General features: G+C 34.6%; 7 protein-coding genes across 7 annotated transcripts; 4 read left to right on the top strand and 3 right to left on the bottom strand.

Annotated features, from left to right (window-relative positions):
• LOC104776871 lies at nucleotides 419–1,700 on the top strand. The gene is made up of 3 exons (XM_010501018.2): nucleotides 419–697; nucleotides 793–867; nucleotides 1,244–1,700. Exons 1-3 carry the CDS (start codon nucleotides 665–667, stop codon nucleotides 1,478–1,480), a joined length of 345 nt encoding a protein of 114 aa, XP_010499320.1. The 5' UTR covers nucleotides 419–664; the 3' UTR covers nucleotides 1,481–1,700.
• LOC104776870 (cytosolic sulfotransferase 7-like) lies at nucleotides 1,749–2,877 on the bottom strand. Its single transcript, XM_010501017.1, has one exon. It carries the CDS (start codon nucleotides 2,846–2,848, stop codon nucleotides 1,874–1,876), a length of 975 nt encoding a protein of 324 aa, XP_010499319.1. The 5' UTR covers nucleotides 2,849–2,877; the 3' UTR covers nucleotides 1,749–1,873.
• On the top strand, nucleotides 9,782–10,871 carry LOC104776869. Its single transcript, XM_010501016.1, has one exon. It carries the CDS (start codon nucleotides 9,940–9,942, stop codon nucleotides 10,750–10,752), a length of 813 nt encoding a protein of 270 aa, XP_010499318.1. The 5' UTR covers nucleotides 9,782–9,939; the 3' UTR covers nucleotides 10,753–10,871.
• On the top strand, nucleotides 12,904–14,097 carry LOC104778918 (putative DEAD-box ATP-dependent RNA helicase 44). Its single transcript, XM_019241928.1, has one exon. It carries the CDS (start codon nucleotides 12,964–12,966, stop codon nucleotides 14,071–14,073), a length of 1,110 nt encoding a protein of 369 aa, XP_019097473.1. The 5' UTR covers nucleotides 12,904–12,963; the 3' UTR covers nucleotides 14,074–14,097.
• Nucleotides 14,116–14,820, top strand: LOC109130496 (putative DEAD-box ATP-dependent RNA helicase 44). Its single transcript, XM_019240085.1, has one exon. It carries the CDS (start codon nucleotides 14,116–14,118, stop codon nucleotides 14,818–14,820), a length of 705 nt encoding a protein of 234 aa, XP_019095630.1.
• Nucleotides 14,972–16,156, bottom strand: LOC104776868 (cytosolic sulfotransferase 7-like). The gene has a single exon (XM_010501014.1). It carries the CDS (start codon nucleotides 16,127–16,129, stop codon nucleotides 15,155–15,157), a length of 975 nt encoding a protein of 324 aa, XP_010499316.1. The 5' UTR covers nucleotides 16,130–16,156; the 3' UTR covers nucleotides 14,972–15,154.
• Nucleotides 17,172–17,900, bottom strand: LOC104776867 (ethylene-responsive transcription factor ERF087-like). Its single transcript, XM_010501013.1, has one exon. The coding sequence runs from the start codon at nucleotides 17,898–17,900 to the stop codon at nucleotides 17,172–17,174; it is 729 nt and encodes a 242-aa protein (XP_010499315.1).

The raw sequence follows: 19,448 nt of genomic DNA, 5'->3' as shown, positions 1-19,448 counted from the left end.
TCTCCTGTTATTCAAAATTTCACAATTTTTTTTTTAAAATGCTACTTTGAATGATTTTAGAAGACTTTTTTGGATTTTTTAGTTGAAAAATATGACTAATAAAATCATAGGATATGAAGTAAAATTTTGAAGGATTTCAGAAAAAAAAAAAAAAATTATGGGATAGAAAGTGCATAAATATAACTCAATCAACATAATTTTCCTAGGACTCAAATCAAAACTGGGAGAGAAGAATGATTGCAGAGAGAACAAAATTGGGAGCTGGTAATGGTTTTACTTTTTTTCACTTGCTTGTTCTTCTTCTTTATCGCTCTCTCTTTCTCTCTCTCCCGATCATTCACACTTGAAAAAATGTTAGAATATTGTTGAGAGAAAGAAGAAACAGAGTAAAAGAACCAACCATTACCAATAACTGTGTCTTTAGTCGACAAGTCATGCCTCTTACAGACACACCTCTTACTTAACAAACACATTAACTGGGTGGCGATGATATGTCAATACGACCAAACTCAATTATAAAACTAACAAAAAAAGTAAAGGGAACAAAAGAGAGATTTGGCTCGCTTGATCTTCAACTGGATGACGATGATGGTGAAGCTTCGCAATCTTGTTATTTTCTTCATGCTCCTCACCATCGCCGCTCATATCCTTCTCTACACCGATCATGCCGCCTCCTTTAACAAAACTCCTCCTTTTTGTCTGTTGTCTCTCTCTCTCTCTCGTTCTCTTTTATATCTCCGATTTGGATTTTGCAATTCTTTATCATCCTCTACTTCTTTTCGTATGTTATAGGAATCTCCGACAGTGTTCAGTGGAGGAGGAAAAAAGTCGTGGTCTATTCCATCGATAAGATTTCACGACAGCAAGGTACTTATGAATTCCCCTTATATTCAATACCAACAAAAAAATAAACTTTGTCTCCTCTAACTACAATGTCTTTTTTCCCTCACACAGTCCGTCCACCATGCTTTTTCTTTCAAATCCAGCTTGGTTTTGTATATTGATAGTTTAGAAACAAGTTATAAAAGGAAGAGTTATATATTGTTGAAAAAACTGTTCTATGATGATGTGTAACGATCGAATAGAATGGACAAGCACAAGCTTTAAGTAAATCCTGAACTCTTCGGTTTGTTTCTTTTTGTTAAGCTATCTCTCTTGACTCTTGGTCACCATTCCTTTGTCAAAGAGTATATAGACAAGTGACTGACCTCTCTTGCTTTTTTGTTTCAACCTATGTTTGCAGGTACAACACCGTTCCACTAGCCATGCAAAACATCTGGTCATGTGCCGGAAACAACCTAGGATTGCCATTGGACGACTTATCATGCTTCGTGTACTCTGGTATGTATATGTGATGAATGCAACAACGAGTCATTCCAAGGCCGGTGTGTTATTTGCGATGGGTTGGGATCTCAGACGCTTATTACTGCAAAGAGTGTACACTTGGCCTCTCTTTTCATATGTGGTTCACTTTGGATAGGAGGGGATTACCAGTTGGACTCTCGTCATCTCACTCATACCCCCCACAAGAATACTTCACTTAGGTGAACTTTGATTTCTTTCTACACTCTCAATGATGTGAATGATGTCTTCGGTCTCATCGTTACTCCTTCATGCCAATTTTTATGTAATGGAATAGTTAAGTGTCGTTGTAGAGATTGAAGCCAATTTTTTTTTTTTTTTTGTATTTTGAAATATTCTAAAATCACCCAAAGTTTAATAATAAATAAATAAAAAAACTCTAAAAATAAAGATAAATTTAGGCGTATATGATAAAACTCTAATAATAAACCCAAAGTTAAATAAAGCACAATGAAACCACACGTAAATAAAGATAAATCATGAAATTCTAAGTACATAACAACGAAGGTACTTAGAATTTTATGTCGGAACCTCGAAACTTCTCCTCGACGATCATGTCAATTCTCTTCTCCATTTCAGGAGTTAGATAATTCTTCGAGTCACCAACTTCGCCTTTACGGAAAAAGGTCTTGTGATCGGACCCTCTAGCCGTCTTTCCGGTCTTGTTGATTTCCAAGTTCTTCAAGTTACGCAATAGGCAAAGGTCTAAGATCTCTTCCACAGATCCACTCTCTTCTTCTTCCACCGTAAAAGGACAACCCAAGAACTCGGCAAGTTTCTTGAGCTGAACGTTAGGATCTGTTTTCAACTCCTCGTACTTCAAGAAAAGCACGTTCTTGGGATCTTCCAAGCTTCCTTTCCAATAGCTCAATACATGTTCCCAAAATGGTCCGTGATTGATGACTCCTCCGCAAAACGATTCGAACAATGACTCCAACATGCTTCCCTCTTCTTTTATCTTTAGAATTGCGCACTTGAAGTACCAAAAAGACACCAACACGTCTTTCACGTTCCTCCACACGTACACAATCTTACAAGGAGAGTTCTTGAGAGCCTCTCGCAGTGTTTGGAATGCCACGTGAGTCGAGAATAGCCTCGGGGATGATGAGATATTAGTCATATCTGGTTTTGAGGTTTCGAAGATGAGCTCGAGGAATGGTACTAGCCCATGAGGATTGTCAAGTAGAAGAGGATGATCATCAGAAGAAGAGTGTTTGGATCTCTCCAAGAGAGCTACTGTGAGAGCTTTAAGCCACGTAGTGCCAGATTTGGGAAACGAAGCAATGACTATGTCAGTGTCTTGTGGCTCGAACCCTCTTTGGAAGTTGAGGATTCCTTGCATAGTTTTGCTGTCGTACCAACATCCTTGGTACTTGCACAGCTTTGTACCCTCGAAATCTACGCATGAGGGAAGTGATGAGATCAGATTCATGGTTTCTTCGTCGTCTTCTCTGTGCAGGTTCTCTGGGATCTCTTTCTCATCCATTTTTTGTTTGTTGACTTTTTTTTTTTTAGTTTAAGGCAAAACATAACCATTTGTTGTGTTGCTCGATAACGCTCTTATAACGTGGATAACGTGTAGGTAGAATCAGCATACGAAATAAAATCAATAATTTAAGCATGTTATTTTATTCAGATGAGCTGTAACCGTTGAAGTTATTCATAATGCGGGTAACGTGTAGGACATTATTGGATATTGCCATATTGGTATGCCTAAAATACATGCTAAATCTTAAAGGATTCATGAGGAAAATAGCTAGAGTAGCCATCGAATAGTTGTTGGTTTGAGAGTTTTTACTGGTTCAAATGTAGTGTATAAGGATTGTTAAATCCCAGACATGAACTGAATTCGAATCCAACCAAGCAGAAAACTTCTTGACAAAAGGATCTCTCAAAAAAGATTTTGAGATTTGGGTTTTTCCTTGAGAATCTTAAAGTCTATATTATGTCATCGTTCTTTGTAGAGTCTGTGACTGATGGTATCATATGATGAGGTGGTACTTCCGGTGAACCAGGTGAAGGCAGTGAACCCATCAACAAGCAGAGTGAACACATCTGAGAAATACATACAAGTGATTTCCATCGACAACCACGGTGCAGTGCAGTCACATGGTCCTTGAAGGTCCAATGGTAAATGCAGATCGTAGTGGTATTGTTCATTTGCATTTACATGAATGACTTCTTATCTTTTATACGAATCACCCTCATTGAATCTTATCCAGTTCCATTTTGATCCATATTAGTTCCACCATGCTCCTCGATATTATATTATTTTATGAAAATAATGCAAGATATACAATTTAATTCGAAATTCTCTGAAAGTTTCTTCTACTTGAGGAACAAGGAGCTTCAGAAACGTTACATCTTCAGATTCCAACTTTGGCTACATTAGGCATCAAATCAAACTTATAGGGTCTGATTGGAAGCACCCAAACGTCTCGTTTGCAAACGATCTACTCCAACAACCACCAATCAACAAGTCTTTTGGAGAATGCGGCTAGATATCAAGGTTGGAAAAAGCGGTTGAAGATGATGGTTTTAACCTATTTTTGGTGGTTACAAACACTAATCCTAACTACTATAAAAAACTAACATTTGGACATTGTAAAGAGGTTGCACAGTTGTTTATTTCTTTATTCACTGTTCAAATCATAATCTTGATTTAATATGTGTTGCTATTCTTTTCAATGTTTTTTTAATGAAAAGGTTATTAAGTCAAAAATAAAGAAATTTAGTAAATCAAGATTATGATTTGAATAGTAACATGCTATTTTTAATGGAGATTATGATTTTGTTAATATCATATAAGGAAGATTTTAAAAATATACATTTGATAATTTTTTTAATATCACATTTTGATCATTTAGTTAATATCATCTAAATATATTAATATTTTATATTATGAATTAGATAATAACATTTCAATTCATTTTTTTTTAACTAAATTAATTACAAATTTTATAATTTATTATAACTTATACTATTCAACCGCTATAATGTTACCAATCAAGCTAAATACTCAACCGCTTTCTTTTACTCTACCATCTTTTCCATCCGCTAACTTAAACCACTTTCTTTTTAACTACCTTTTTCACAACCGCTATAAAAATTGTAACCGTCTTTTTTAAACGTGATTACCAATCGGAGCCATAATAATTTTTCTTCCCAATACGTAAGAATATTGGACACTTTTTGTAATTAGTAGATAGGGAGGGTAAAATGTATGAAGCAGTTAAAACTATGAGGGCTTTTATGTTATTTATAAACACTATACAGAGACGAGTTAGGTCTTTTATAAAAGCCGCCGCTTCAAAGAAGAGCAAGAGTAGAGCATCAACTACGTTTTCTCTGATTAAATTAGGTTTCTACACCTTCGATCTTCGTTCTTGTTTTGATCTTTGAGTTTATGGTTTTTTTTTTGTTTTTTATTATTTACGCTATAGAAGTTCCCAATGATCGAACAACCTTTTATATTTTAGTTTCAGCCTTGTCTGAATATACAATGTTGAAAAAACATAATGTCTGAGGGAACTGAATCGTTTGATTTTGTTTTTGTTGTTGTTATGTATTAACCCAATGATGATCCGAGAATATCTATATATAAGTTTCAGCCTTGTCTGAGATTATTCAATGTTGATAAGTTCTTCGATTCTGAGGGTACTTTTGATCTTATTATTCATATTCTTTGTCTTGTTTCCTGTGTAAGTTGGGTTGTATCATACAGATCCACAAAAATGACTTTGGCTAAAAGAAAAGAGTTTTCGAATTGATAAAAAAATAAGTATCTTTTATTGTCCTTCTTGTGAAACATGAGTCTTTTAAGTCTTATTTTCGATGGAATGTATCTGTACTATTTTGTTCAAATCATTGTTTGTGTGAGAGTGAGAGCATCTGTATAGTACATGATCAAACCAAGTGTGTAAACGGTCTCGGTGTTTTGTTTTGAGTCTGACTTGAATTATTTTGTAGATCTTCTAGATGCTCTAGAAGCTCTAGAAGCTCCTCATCAGGGACTCTACAAATAAAATTATGTAACAAGACTAGCTAATTTTCTAACCGGACTAGACGAAACCTGTGTTCTGGACAGTCGAAAACTTATCCAGTGGGCCTTCTACAATAGCCCAAATCATTAGCATTCATTACAAACCAATTCTCGTCAAGGTCACGTTCGTTACAAACATTTCATCCCAGGAGGTCCTATACAGTGTATTGAGAAATTTAGTTAAATGCGATTGTAATTGTGAGTACGTAAACAAATCTAAATGGTGGGGTTGTGCAACCGCCTTAATTGTTTTTTTACTTGCATTAGTTATACCAGGTTAAATCTGCGCTAAGCCACGAGATTACTTTTATATTTTTTCTTTTATAAAATATTTTTATTTTGTATTTTACTATATTTTTTAAATCATAATTTAATATAAGTTGTTTGATATCAAATAAACTAATTAATAAAGTTTTTGAAAAATATTAATGTAAATTATTATCTACTTGACTAGTTTTGTGTTTTTATTATTTTCATTATTATATTTTTTTATTAATTTAATTAAACAGTAGACAAACAATTTATTTTTACTAAACAATCGAAAATACCAAAAAAATACCAAACCGAAAATATAATTCAAAAGAAAAATATATTATAAAATCAGATGGTTATACTATCTGAGAAGTTTTTCACTCTCTTAGATCTTAGAGTGAGAGAGAGCTTTTATCTTCTTTTTCCGATTAACTTTGATGAGTTACTGATTTACAACTTATAAATTAGACGAGCGACAAAAGTTTCATGGCTACGGTGTGCCACACACGCTAACATTTAATTCAAGCAATGTTGTTTTGTAATTAACTGAATGAGCTTCGTTGCTAAAGCCCACAGTCAAAATTCTGGCTCATTTAAAGGTTTTGCTTACGGTCATTCATTTACAGAGTTATGCTGTAATAGTGTAATATATACAAACCCACTCAAAAACAGAGATTTGCTCAGATTCTCATTTCCAAAATAGGATAAGCGATATATTCTCCAAAAAAGATTCGAAATTGTTGAATAATTCACTTGTCCAATCTCATATTCTTTACAATTGTTCATTAAAAAGTAGTAGTAGCTCAGGCCAATTAGCTTTTGGAATTGATGATACTGAATTAGCTTTTAAGTTTGATTGAATTATCATGAAGAACTGTAAAAACTTTCAATTACGAATGTTTGTGGAGAAGTACAAATTGTTTGCGTGTGAATGAGGATGTCCATCTTTATTTAGAATCCAAGTTATTGCTTCTTAGTGAACCTCACGACATAAAAGGGTTTATTCAAGATCGATTGCATGTAAACACGATGCAAGAAACCCCACGAGTACACTCTCCCCTTTCAAAAGCTCTGCATACTCTTCATCCGCTTCCTCCCACTTAACATATTTGTCACAATGGTTATCCATACTAATGACCTGCGCTAACACTTCAGCTCCATTCAATCAATAAATTACAACACCGAAATGCACATAAGAACAATGTGCAAGAGTCATCAAAAGAAAAGCTTCAATAACCAACAACAAGAGTGGTATTTCTTTGATTTTCATATGCAGCAGACGCAAAACCCTGATTTACCAGTCCTCTTGTCTCGAGTAAGATTAACATCAACAACTTCATGATATCCACAATTTGTACAAACAAAAAGGCATAAGAAACACCCATTTAAAGATACTGAAACTTCAGAAACGCAAACTACACTTACTGTGTGAGAAGACAGCGTGGAGATCACTCTCGTATGGATCATTGGGTAAGCCTTTGCCCAATGATCCCTAAATATCATTGGCAAATTTTCTGAAGTTAGAGTGCCACAAAGCTTCTTCATCCCTAAATATGATTCCTTAATATTTATGCTTTGTATTAGCTTCAACCTACATGCTCGATCAAGTTCTTCAAGGTGGGTTTAGGTTCGAGTTTAGAGTCCCTAAGCCAGTAATGTCTAATCATCGTCCATTCCTCCAACTGGATTCACTATATATTTCCAAAACCATCCATAGCCTTAAACGCTTGAAATCAGGGATCTATATCACGATACAACTCGAGATGAGACATCGCTGGAAGAAGTTGAAAGCTTTTGATTTCTAACTTTTGTCGACATCTCTGTACAACTAACAAAGGAAGAGTGGCTAGGTTTTCTCAATAGAGAGAAAGTGACATGGAATAGAAAACGATTATTACTGGTTAAAAATGTTGATGTGTATTATTTGTTATAATTCTATTGGCTTTTGATTTTAAATGATGTGTTAACACCAGCTTGAATTTTAAAGCTGATGTGTCATGCTCTGGTGAAAAACATACAAGTTTTATTGTTTTATTGTATTGATGCGATATGTCTAAATGATTGAAACCAAAACTAATATGAGCGACATATCTCAATGATTATCAGATATTTTAAACTTCATTTCATCGTATCATTCTTAGGAAGTGACCAGCTTTAGAAATTAGCGAATGGCCATCAAGCATTGAACTTACGCAAAGCCATAATATCACCTTGTCGTCTTATTCCTTTGCTCACCAACAAGCGACGTTGATTGAATTTCCTATTAAAGTTGTTAGCATATAAACTATGACTAGTGCATTGCCTACCAAATTTAAAGATTTTAGTACTTGGACTGTTCTTGTGTTAAATGAACATAGTCAGTCTTGCAAATTGGAATATCTAAATGTTGGATGCGTTATTGAATGATTATGTCATGAAATTTTAGGTTAATGTCGAACAAATATATTTTTCACAAACAAAACATAAAAAGAAATACATTTTCCTGTTCTATATTTTTTGGGCATGGTTGAAAATGCATGATTTTAGTGTTAGGAGATCTCAAATATTACGAGATGGATTTGAACATATTTCCATATTGGCAGAAAAAGTAACAATCGTAAATATTTGTAGATGAACCTTTTTGTTAAAGAAAAGTAAATTAAGACTTTGTATGCTACTAGTTGATTTATTACCTACGTATCATTTATATAAACTTTTTACACTTAGACTTGATGCCTGTCTTATAGATTAAAATTACAAACATTAAGCTCTAAAGCAATCAAATGACAATGCTATCCGTGTGAGGTGCATAGGCTAGCTACTTGACCAAAAACTTTAAGTTTGGTAAAATTAACCAATCTCGGTGTTTCTACATCTCAAATATTACGAGATGGACATGACATAAGTTATATCACCATTATTCATACAAAAGTTGATTATAAGTTTCGAAATAAAAAGAAACATATAAAAAGCATGCAAAACGGAAAAGAAGACGAAAAGGAAAAGAAAGGGAGGCGGGATTAGCAAATTCAAAACAAAATAAATAAAGGAAGAAGAAGCGAGTCAAAGTAAGGCAACATAATTACGTACACTATTTGGTGGGTCAAACTTACATCTTTGATCCAAGACCAAATTGGAGAGGTGGCTACTTCTCTTAGGACTTGCAAATTTTGAAATATGTTTACTATCTATTCTAATCTAATATGTTTCGTGCAAAAAATAATATATCTAAAACTCGTATCGTATCTAACATTAGTATTGATGAACTTTGATTTTCATATTCAAACGTATCTCCAAGATTAGTTGAACATAATAATAATAATAAAAAAATTATATATCACAGTCACAGGATGATCATTGCTCAACTAAGTAGGGATTAGGTCTATCACCGGATAAAAGAAGAGAAGAAAGGTGAAATGATGATCATATATAGGTTTTCAGAAATGTGTGGCTATTAGATATACTTAAGACGAATAACATAATTGTCACAATCCATTAAAGTTGAAATACCTTAAAACCAAAGATTGAAATGTCTAAAAAGAAGACTCGATACATCCTTTTCCATCGGTCTAAGTCTTCTTTCTCTGTAACTTCTTTTTATATTTATGTATCATAATAGTTTAACGTCACGCACGTTAAACATAGTCATATTCAAGTATTTTTTATCCACAATTAATTATTAATCTAATCGCTTCTCGAGCATAGTTAACACCACAACTTGGACCAAAACTAGTCCACATATATCTAACTTTTTAAACTTGGATGTCTAATATCACAAATGAAATGTAATACCCAATAATCAAATATATTGGTATACCGGTCGTTAGTTCAATATATGTATATAAGTGATGTATTACTTAATGCACGTAGATAATAAAAGTTTTATTAATAATCAAATTTACAATATCTATCTATCAAAACCACATAAGTTAACAAATTATCAAAAACAATAAATTAACTAGTAATTATTTATTGTAAGGTAGGTAGTAAATAAGACAAATAATTTACCATATGTTTGCATTGAAAAATGAACGAAGAAAAGAAAAATAAAACATAAAAATATTAAATTGGTTTTAAAATTAAGATATTAGTAAAGGTTTAAAGGGACTTAAATCCTTTTGTATGTAAAAATATTCTCACTGTATATAAACGAAAACTTCGTCTCATTTGTTCACACTAAAACCACAAAACTCTCTCTCTCTCTCTCCTTCTGCAATACTTGCTTCATGACCTTCTTCTTCTAGCAGAGAAGATAGAAACCCTACATCCTTTAAAGCTTAAACCCTGAATCCAGCTTATATTAAATGGGTCATGATAACATCACAAAGCTCGGGAGTCTACTCGTAAAGCTACACAGAGGTCCTTCGAGTTGGCTCTGTCTCCATCCCCGACCAGAGAGAAACACCAACGGCGGACGAATCAAGCTCGTCAGATCCGACGGTTCTTTAGAAGTCTACGATCGTCCCGTAGTGGTCTCAGAGCTCACAAAAGACTTCCCAAAACACGAAATCTGTAGATCGGACTTACTCTACATAGGACAAAAAACCCCTGTTCTGTCCGAAACCGAAACACTCAAGCTCGGTCTCAACTACTTCCTCCTCCCATCAGATTTCTTTAAGAACGATCTCTCTTTCCTCACCATAGCCACACTTAAAACCTCTCAGAACGGTGGCGTTATGGTGAAGAAGACTCAAAAGCAGCCTCAGCCTTTTCTTATACAAAAGGGAGAGAAAGGAGAGCGTTTAAGGATCCGTGTGTCTGAAGATTTCATCTCCGAACTGATGATGGAAGGAAGAAAGAACAGAGCAATCAAAGAAGAAGAGGAAGAAGAAGAAGAAGAAGAAGAAGGAGAAGGTAGAGTTTGTACTACTGTGAAGTTGAAGAAAGATTATGTTCAACTGGTTGGTTTGCGTAAATGGAAGCCTAAGCTTGAGACGATAACAGAGACTAAGGCGATGAAAGCAGCAGCTGTTGAGAAAACGAAGAAGAAACGAAAGAGGTTTAGTGTGATGAAGAAGAAGTCGTCTCATCAGAGTGATTCATGTTCGAAGCGTAAGCTTCAATCCAAATTCAAGTCCAAAAGTGCCAAGAAAACTATTCTTAGGAAAGTAGAATAATCTTTGTTTTCTAATTTGTGTGGTGTTGATACATAGAAATTGTTGGATTTGATCATGTAAAGAAACTGAGAGTGAGATTAACACAAAAATAAAAAATTAACCAAATTATTTTCCGAAAATGTTGAATTATTATTCGCAGGTTGTGTTATGATTACATCAACTTGCAAAACACTAAACACTAATTTTCTTTAATATTGATACTAAAAATAAAATATACAAAAAACTACTTTGTTTGTGGTTACTAATTATCGTTGAACGTCAAATATGTATTTTTTGCATGAAAATAATGAGTTGTTTTTGTTATGCTAGGGGAAAAATAGAAGTTGCTTTCGTACATAAACGTTGGAATCTTTCGAATAATGTTAAACAAACCATTCAAATAAACTAAGTTTGAATGACCTTTGGATAAACTTTTCTGAATTCTGCTTTGTCAGGCAACAAAAGAAGGATTTTTATTTATTTTTCCTTCTATTTTGGCAACTTGATTTTTTTAGGGTTTTAAAGTTTTTTATTGTTTGGAAAAATATATCAACCAAAGAGGAATAAAATAGATTATATAATTTGTCTTTAGCATGCCAATTTCAACGAACAAAGCATAATTAATTATTTTCTTTGGCATGAAAAAAAAATTCTGAAAATGAAACTGAAATTTGATATTTTGTCAGTTTCTGTCGAATTTGGTGGTTTCTGGCACAAAATAATTCAAGTAATATGTTAGCTAAATATTTTTATTTGCATGTATATAATCATTCATATGTACAGAACAAAATAGTGAAAAAGTCTTTATGTTTTCTTTCTATGAATAAAATTGTAACAATAACTTTTTTTTGGTAGAATAAATTGTAACAATAACTGAAAGAACGAAATGTGTTTTACTTTCATCATTTTAGTTCATTTTTCTGGATAAATATTTGAATAAAAAAAAATGGTAAAAGCTGGTCGTAATTGTGTAAATGTTTGAATGAAAAATATAGGGAAAAGAGAGGGAAGGCACGTGTTTGTAGGTTTTTTTTTTGTGTGTGTCAGTCAGTCTCGTTATTTGATTTTGTGAACGAAAGTGTGAAAAAAGAGACAAAAGAGGAGTCAAAGAAAGTCTCCCAAAGGCCAAAGACATGTCTCTTTTTTCTTCTTACAAAAAATAGTAAACCTAATAGTAGCCTTCAATTTACGACTGTGACTGACGACAACCCCAATAATACACCCAATAATAATAAATTAGGGTTACTGTTAACACCTTAACATAAAAGAACATATCCTCCTCTCTACTCTCTAGATTGGAATATTGGGATATACCAAATTATCTTCTGGAATGTGAGTGGATTGAGACGCATTGACTCCATGATTCTGCCTATCTTCTTGGAGACCCTTTTTTCTTCTTTGGGTTGGGAGTTCTCAAATTTATGATCTCTATTGTTTCTCTATTCAAAATTAATTACGATATTTATATTTTATTTAAAAATTCTTAAAATAAATTTACTGTAAATTTTATTTCACTATTTCCTACTAATCAATATTATATATATATATATATATATATATATATATTGTAAAGCAATTGATTGTTAATTTCTTCTACGGTTATCATGAGGAAGAATATAAAATTATATTTTTTTTTCTCTATAAAGTTGAGTTATATGATTTGCGACTGAATTACTCCAATTGGTGATTATTCTGCTGAACTAATAAAAAAGATTATATATATATATATGTGCTCTAGAAATGTTAATCACCATCGCAAAAAACTGATAATTTTTTTTTGTGAGTATATAATTTTGCTATCTTTGATATTAATACAAATACATCATGCCATTTTTACTTAAAACTTCTTTTTGTTCTTCACAACATAAACATGTGGCCTTACGCTACTAATCAGAATAAAAATGTGATCATAGACCTACTGAAACTCAAAGAATTTAAATGATAAATTGTTATTTTAACATCGGTTTATGATGATGTAAATGTCTGTGTTCTCATGCTTGTCTATTATAAAGATATGCACTGCCTTAATATGGGCTTAGATAACGGGCCTAATGAGTTCAGGCTTTTTTTTCCTTCATGTGGAGAATAAATTTCCAGTTTTGGAAAGTGGATGGTTTTTATTTCATTTCAATATAAAAATACAGAAACAAAGACGGTTCTCTCTCGCTTGTCTATTATATCTTCTTCATCGTGAAAACCCCTAAATCGGTGAAGCGATCGTTCGAAGGATTCATGCTAACTATGACGGAGAAGAAGGCTCTCGATTTCACCGTCGTTAAGAAGCCCGTCTTTCTCACCAAAGCTCACAGAGAAGAATTAGCCCTAAAACGCCGCCACGACGAAATCGAGGATCGTCATCGCCGCCTCGATCAGATCACTCGCTCCAACCCCGATAATGGTGATGGAAACCGTTACAGAGATCGAAAACGAGAACGAGGCCGCGACCGTGACAGAAACAGAGAGAGCGATCGTGAGTTTCGTGAACGTGAAGCCAAAGCTAGGGTTGAGAAATTAGAAAAGGTAGAGCGTGAGAAGGAGATAGACGCCATGAAAGAGCAATACCTAGGAACCACAAAGCCTAAGAAGAGAATCATCATGAAGCCAAGCAAGAAGGTCCGTTTTGATTGGGAGAACACTGAAGATACTTCGAGTGGAGATATGATCAATGCTCTTTACCAAAACCCTCACGAAGCTCAGCTTCTGTTCGGGAGAGGGTTTCGCGCGGGGATTGACCGCCGTGAGCAGAAAAAACAAGTGGCGGCTAAGCATGAGGAAGTAGATAAGCATTGGAGCGAGAAGAAGTTAGAGGAGATGAGTGAAAGAGATTGGCGAATTTTCAAGGAAGATTTCAATATTTCTTATAAAGGATCCAAGATTCCTCATCCATTGAGGAGTTGGGAAGAGAGTAAGCTTAGTCCTGAGCTATTGAAAGCTGTGGAAAGAGCTGATTACAAGGAACCTAAACCTATTCAGATGGCAGCTATACCTTTAGGACTTGAACAACGAGACGTTATAGGTATTGCAGAGACTGGTACAGGCAAAACCGTTGCGTTTGTTCTGCCAATGTTATCTTACATATCAAGACTGCCACCAATGAGGGAAGAGAATCAGAGTGAAGGTCCTTACGCTTTAGTTATGGCTCCTACACGAGAGCTTGCAAAGCAGATTAAAGAAGAGACGGTTAAGTTTGCTCGTTATTTGGGGTTTAAAGTGATCTCCATCGCTGGTGGTGAGTCAATTGAGAAACAAGCGTTGAAGCTATCACAAGGATGTGAGATTGTGATTGCTACGCCTGGTAGATTGATAGATTGTCTTGAGAGAAGGTACTTGGTGTTGAACTAATGTAACTATTTGGTTCTTGATGAAGCTGACCGTATGATTGACATGGGTTTTGAGCCACAGGTTGCAGAAGTGTTAAATGCGATGCCTTCGAGTAATTTGAAACCAGAGAATGAAGATGAAGAGCTCGAAGAGAAGAAGATTTACAGAACTACTTATATGTTCAGTGCCACAATGTCTCCTGTATTAGAGCGTCTCGCTAGAAAGTACTTGAGGAATCCAGTTGTGGTCACTATCGGAAAATCCACGAAGTTGGTCACTCAACAAGTGATCATGATCAAAGAAACAGACAAGTTCTCCAAGTTGAAGAAACTGATCGATGAGCTTGGTGATGATAAGTCAGCGATTGTGTTTGTGAATACCAAGATCAAGGTTGATTACATTGTTAAGAATCTAGAAAAGTTAGCGAGGTGTCGTGTGACGACATTGCACGCAGGGAAGTCGCAAGAACAGAGAGATGTCAGCTTAGAAGGATTCATACAAAAGAGATTCAACGTTCTTGTTGCAACAGATGTTTTAGGCCGTGGGCTTGATATTCGTGACTTGGCACACGTCATCAACTACGATATGCCTAGCACGATAGATATGTATACGCATCGGATTGGACGAACAGGACGAGCAGGGAAGAGCGGTGTTGCCACAACGTTCTTGACTCTTGAGGATAAAGATGTGTTTTACGGTCTGAGGCAGAAGCTTGTTGAGTGTAATAGTACGGTGCCACCTGAACTTGCGAGACATGAAGCCCTCTAAGTTTAAACCAGGAACCGTTTCCTGATAGATTCTCTCAATTTTAGGGATATGGTGTTACTGCTACTATCGAAAAACTATACCATAATAATGCTTTGTCATACGCTTTTGCACTTTGGTTTATTACAATGATGCTTCACATACGCTTTTTCACTTTGGTTTAATATGGTTTCAAAATTATTGTTCTCAGTTCAAGAAAGTGAATTCGACATCAAGGTAGTAGTAGCTAGTAACAAATGATAGACATCATACAATCATATATGAAGTAACATAGCAACAAAAGGTACTTTGGTTAAACAAAGCACAGTAAAAAAAAAAGTATGAAACCACACATAACTTAGAATTTCATATCCGAACCTCGAAACTTCTGCTGGATGATCATGTCAAGTCTCTTCTCCATCTCAGGAGTCAGATTATTCTTCGAGTCACCAACTTCACCTTTACGGTAAAAATTCTTGTGAGCAACTCCTCCAGGTGTTCTACCGGTCTTGTTGATCTCCAAATTCTTCAGGTTTCTAAATGAGCAAAGATCTAAGATCTCTTCCATGGAACCGCTCTCTTCTTCTTGCAACGTAAAAGGACATCCCAAGAACTCGGCAAGTTTCTTGAGCTGATCATGAGGCTCTGTTTTCAACTGCTCGTACTTCAAGAAAAGCACATTCTTGGGATATTGTAAGCTTGCTGTCCAATAGCTCAAGATATGTTCCCAAAATGGTCCGTAATAGCTAACTCCAGTGCAAAACGACTCGAACATTGACTCCAACGAGTTTTTCTCTTTTTCTATCTCTTGATTTGCGCACTTGAAATACCAAAACGAAACCAACACGTCTTTCATGTTCCTGCACACGTACACGATCTTACAAGACGAGTTCTTGAGACCTTCTTTAAGAGTCTGGAAAGGAACGTGAGTCGAGAATAGTCTCGGGGATGATAAGATCTTGGTCAGATCTGGTTTCGAGCTTTGCATGTAAAGTCTGAGCTCGAAGAATGGTACTAGAGTATGAGGATTCTCAAGTAAAAGAGGATGATTATCAGAAGAGTGTTTGGATCTCTCCAGGACAGCGACTGTGAGAGCTTTGAGCCAAGTAGTACCAGATTTGGGGAACGAAGCAACGATTATGTCCGTGTCTTGTGGCTCGAAATCTCGTTGGAAACTGAGTATTGCTTGCAAAGTTTTGTCGTTGTACCAACATCCTTGGTACTTGAACAGCTTTGTACCCTCGAAATCTACATCTGAGGGAAGTGATAAGATCAAATTCATGGTTTCTTCGTCGTCTTCTCTCTGCTGGTTCTTTGAGCTCTCCTTATCCATTTTGTTATTTGTTTTTTTTTGCTTTAAGATGTGTGGTGACTTTTTCGATCACAACACGTAAACTTATATATTAATATATACAGTATTGGTTTGTTGCTTGATAACGATGTTTTAACGTCAATGAAGTAGTTAGGAGATTCTCGTCTTTCTTTTACAATAAACGCACTTGTTTATTATTTTTGAAATATGTTCTCCATCAGTTAAGAACTAATGTGGACAAATATGTTTCTAAATAAAATTAGCTAAAAAAGATTGTACTCCAAAATTAAGTAAATGACTTTAGGTGGCAGTCTTTGTGACAATAATGACATTAACATTTCTATTCTTATAACGACAAAAAAAAACTTCATATCAACTGCAACTTCATTTATTTTATCCAAATGAGCTGTTTATAATGCGGGTAGCGTGTATAAGCTGAAAATATAAGAATTTAAAACTAGTATTTATCAATTATACTACAATGTCTACATCAAGTATAACTTGTAATTTTTTTTCATGAACTTTGAGTAACATATGTAATTTTTTTTCATTGTGGAATTTTGAATTTTAGGAGATTATGAATAGTCTGAAGAATATTAACTACTAACTTGTAATTTTACAACAGTAAAATATCTACATTAAATCATTCATGGATGATTTAAGTTTTTATTATCTACTAAAATTAATTATCTTAATTTAAACAACTCTTCTATTCTCCTTACTTCGTAAATTTTGTATAATTCGAACTAAATATAGGTAGAGCCGGATGACTCGAACCAAAATGCACAAACCTATTTTGCAGCTACAAGAAGCCATGTTCCGAAACATTAAGAAACTTTAAAGCATTCAGTCACACAACCGTAGGCGTTTACGAGGAAAGAAAAAGTACTGATCAAGAGAATCTTAAATTCATTAGGGAAGCAACAATAACAATACATGTGATGAATTTTGAGAGAAACATAATAAGCGATAGAGGAGAGGAGACACTTGACATCTCTCATTCCCGTCCATGATAAAGGCGAGAAGGATAGGGAATAAAAACGTGGACAAGGACAACACAGTATTATTGGTAGAAGAATGTGGAGGATAATGAATCAAACCCTTCTGTTCTACTCTGACCAAGACTGTTTTGATCCACAAAGCCATCGAGCTCAAATGCAAACGTATCGATGTTTGCATGGGCCACATTCCAATAGTTATCGGTCTCAGGAATCGTGAGTTCAGCTCCGAAACAAGTACTTGGAGGAAGAGGTGGAAGCTCATGATCACAATGCTCATCATTACTGTTCATAGATTGATAACCATTTTCACTCTCTTGAGGCCACCCGTTGTATGAAAATTCAATAGAGTTTTGGTTTTGGTTGTTTGACGATGTGTAGAGATTATTGGTGTTGTTGTAACGAGCTTCTGGTTGGTTTGGAGGGTTGAATATCTCGGAAATGAAACGTTGGGATTCATCTGGAGAGATGAATGAAGTTACTGAGGAGCCACGAGGCATGTCGGAGTAGACAAAGTTGGTTCGAGCAGTCAAGCCTCTTATGGACCGTGCGGCTCTATCATAGGCCAGTGCAGCCTCCTCGGCCGTGTCAAAAGTACCTAGCCAGTACCTCTCTTTCGTAGTTGGGTTTCTTATTTCAGCTGCGTATCTTCCCCATGGCCTCCGCCTCACTCCTACATACTTTATTTCTTCATTATGTTGTTGTGGTTGTGGCTGCGGTTGTTGCTGCTTTTGCCTATGACTCTTTTTTGATCTAGAGGACGAACCAGCATTCGAATTACCATTGATCTCCATAATTAATTATATTTTCTCAAACACTCAATATGTGGAATGATAGAGAGATAATTAGAAATGATGGATGTGGTTATGTTTGAAGAATGAATTTGGGTTCGTTTAAATAGATGAGATCACCTTCAGTATGTGACTATGTGTGTGTGTAGGGGCCCTCTCTTTTATTCTAAAGGTCCTTTTGGAATTTTTTTTAAGATACAAAAAAGTGGGTCACATGGAAATGTGCAAAATCAGATGATCATCACCATCTAATCATAAGTGAAAGTGAAATGAGTTAGTGGCTTTTACGATTGGCCCTAGTGAATCATGTAGGACTATGAATGAACCAATCTGCAATGGATTTTTTTTTCTTTTTCGTTTGCTAATCTTTTGTTTCTTTTATTTATTTTCTCTTTAGGCCTGCTATTATTTTTATGGAACGTGAGATTCTTTGTGCCTACTTATCATCACTTGTAGTTGTAATATATGTTTTTGGCTTTCAATTATGAACTTTGATAATATTAAAATCTCCCAATCAACTTACATTTTTTCTTTAAAAAAAAAAATTACAGTTACAATTTTTTTTTTATCAATAAAGAAAGAAAATAATTTTTACAGTATGAAAATTCATTAGTTTATCATTCTAGATCGTAAGTATATTTTTCGTCATCCGAAATCAGCTTATCTTTGTCCAATTGGATATAATTAAATTTGGCGTTGAGGTAAGACTACTTCCTTATCATACAATTGACATTTACTTGACAGTGACACATGCACTACTAGTTACAATTTATCGACAATTTAGTGAGGATATATAAACTCATTTGGCAGACTTGTGACAACATAACTATGATATATTAAACATAATGATTCTCCAACAGATCATAAATAAACATGACAAAGACGTGCATACCTTACAAATACATATTTCCGGCAAAAATCCAGTGTTAATAAACAGCGAAGAATATTGTTGGCAAACCAACGACTAGATTTTTCAGTGACAAACTTGTATTATCAATTGGTATGATGATATGTTAGCAAACAATTTGCACATATCCAAAGCAAGTGTTACATTTGCGGACGTTTTTACCAATAAAACTAATTCTTCATTAATTTATATAAACAACCGTACATATATGCAGCAAAGCAATATTAATAACAAAACTAGGTAATGTCCCGCGCTGGTAGCGTGGGGAATTTTTTTTAATTTTGTTATTTGTTAATATTATGTTTATGTTGTATATGGTGAATTTTAATTCATATTAAACTATTAATAGGTAGGCCTGGAAACTACTACCGATATCCGTATTGGATCCATTTTTCGGTTTGTATCCGTCCCGAAAAAGGTACCCTCAGCTTTAGGGTCGAGTGAAAGATATAATAATTATATTATCCATGAATAATGATCGAGTATTAGATGTTAATTTAATTTTTGAGCGTCTCGTTACCCGTCTCATTACCCGTTTTATTACCCGACTCATAAATACACGTTAATATTTTGTAGAATAATGTTACCAACGTGAGTAAATATTTATGTAAATTTGGATTTGTTTGTTACAAAATAATAGTAGA

Source organism: Camelina sativa, chromosome 3 (assembly GCF_000633955.1).
Source record: "Camelina sativa cultivar DH55 chromosome 3, Cs, whole genome shotgun sequence".
Taxonomy (NCBI): Eukaryota; Viridiplantae; Streptophyta; class Magnoliopsida; order Brassicales; family Brassicaceae; genus Camelina; species Camelina sativa.
Note: the sequence above shows the minus strand (reverse complement) of the source record. Positions and strands in the feature narration are given on the sequence as shown.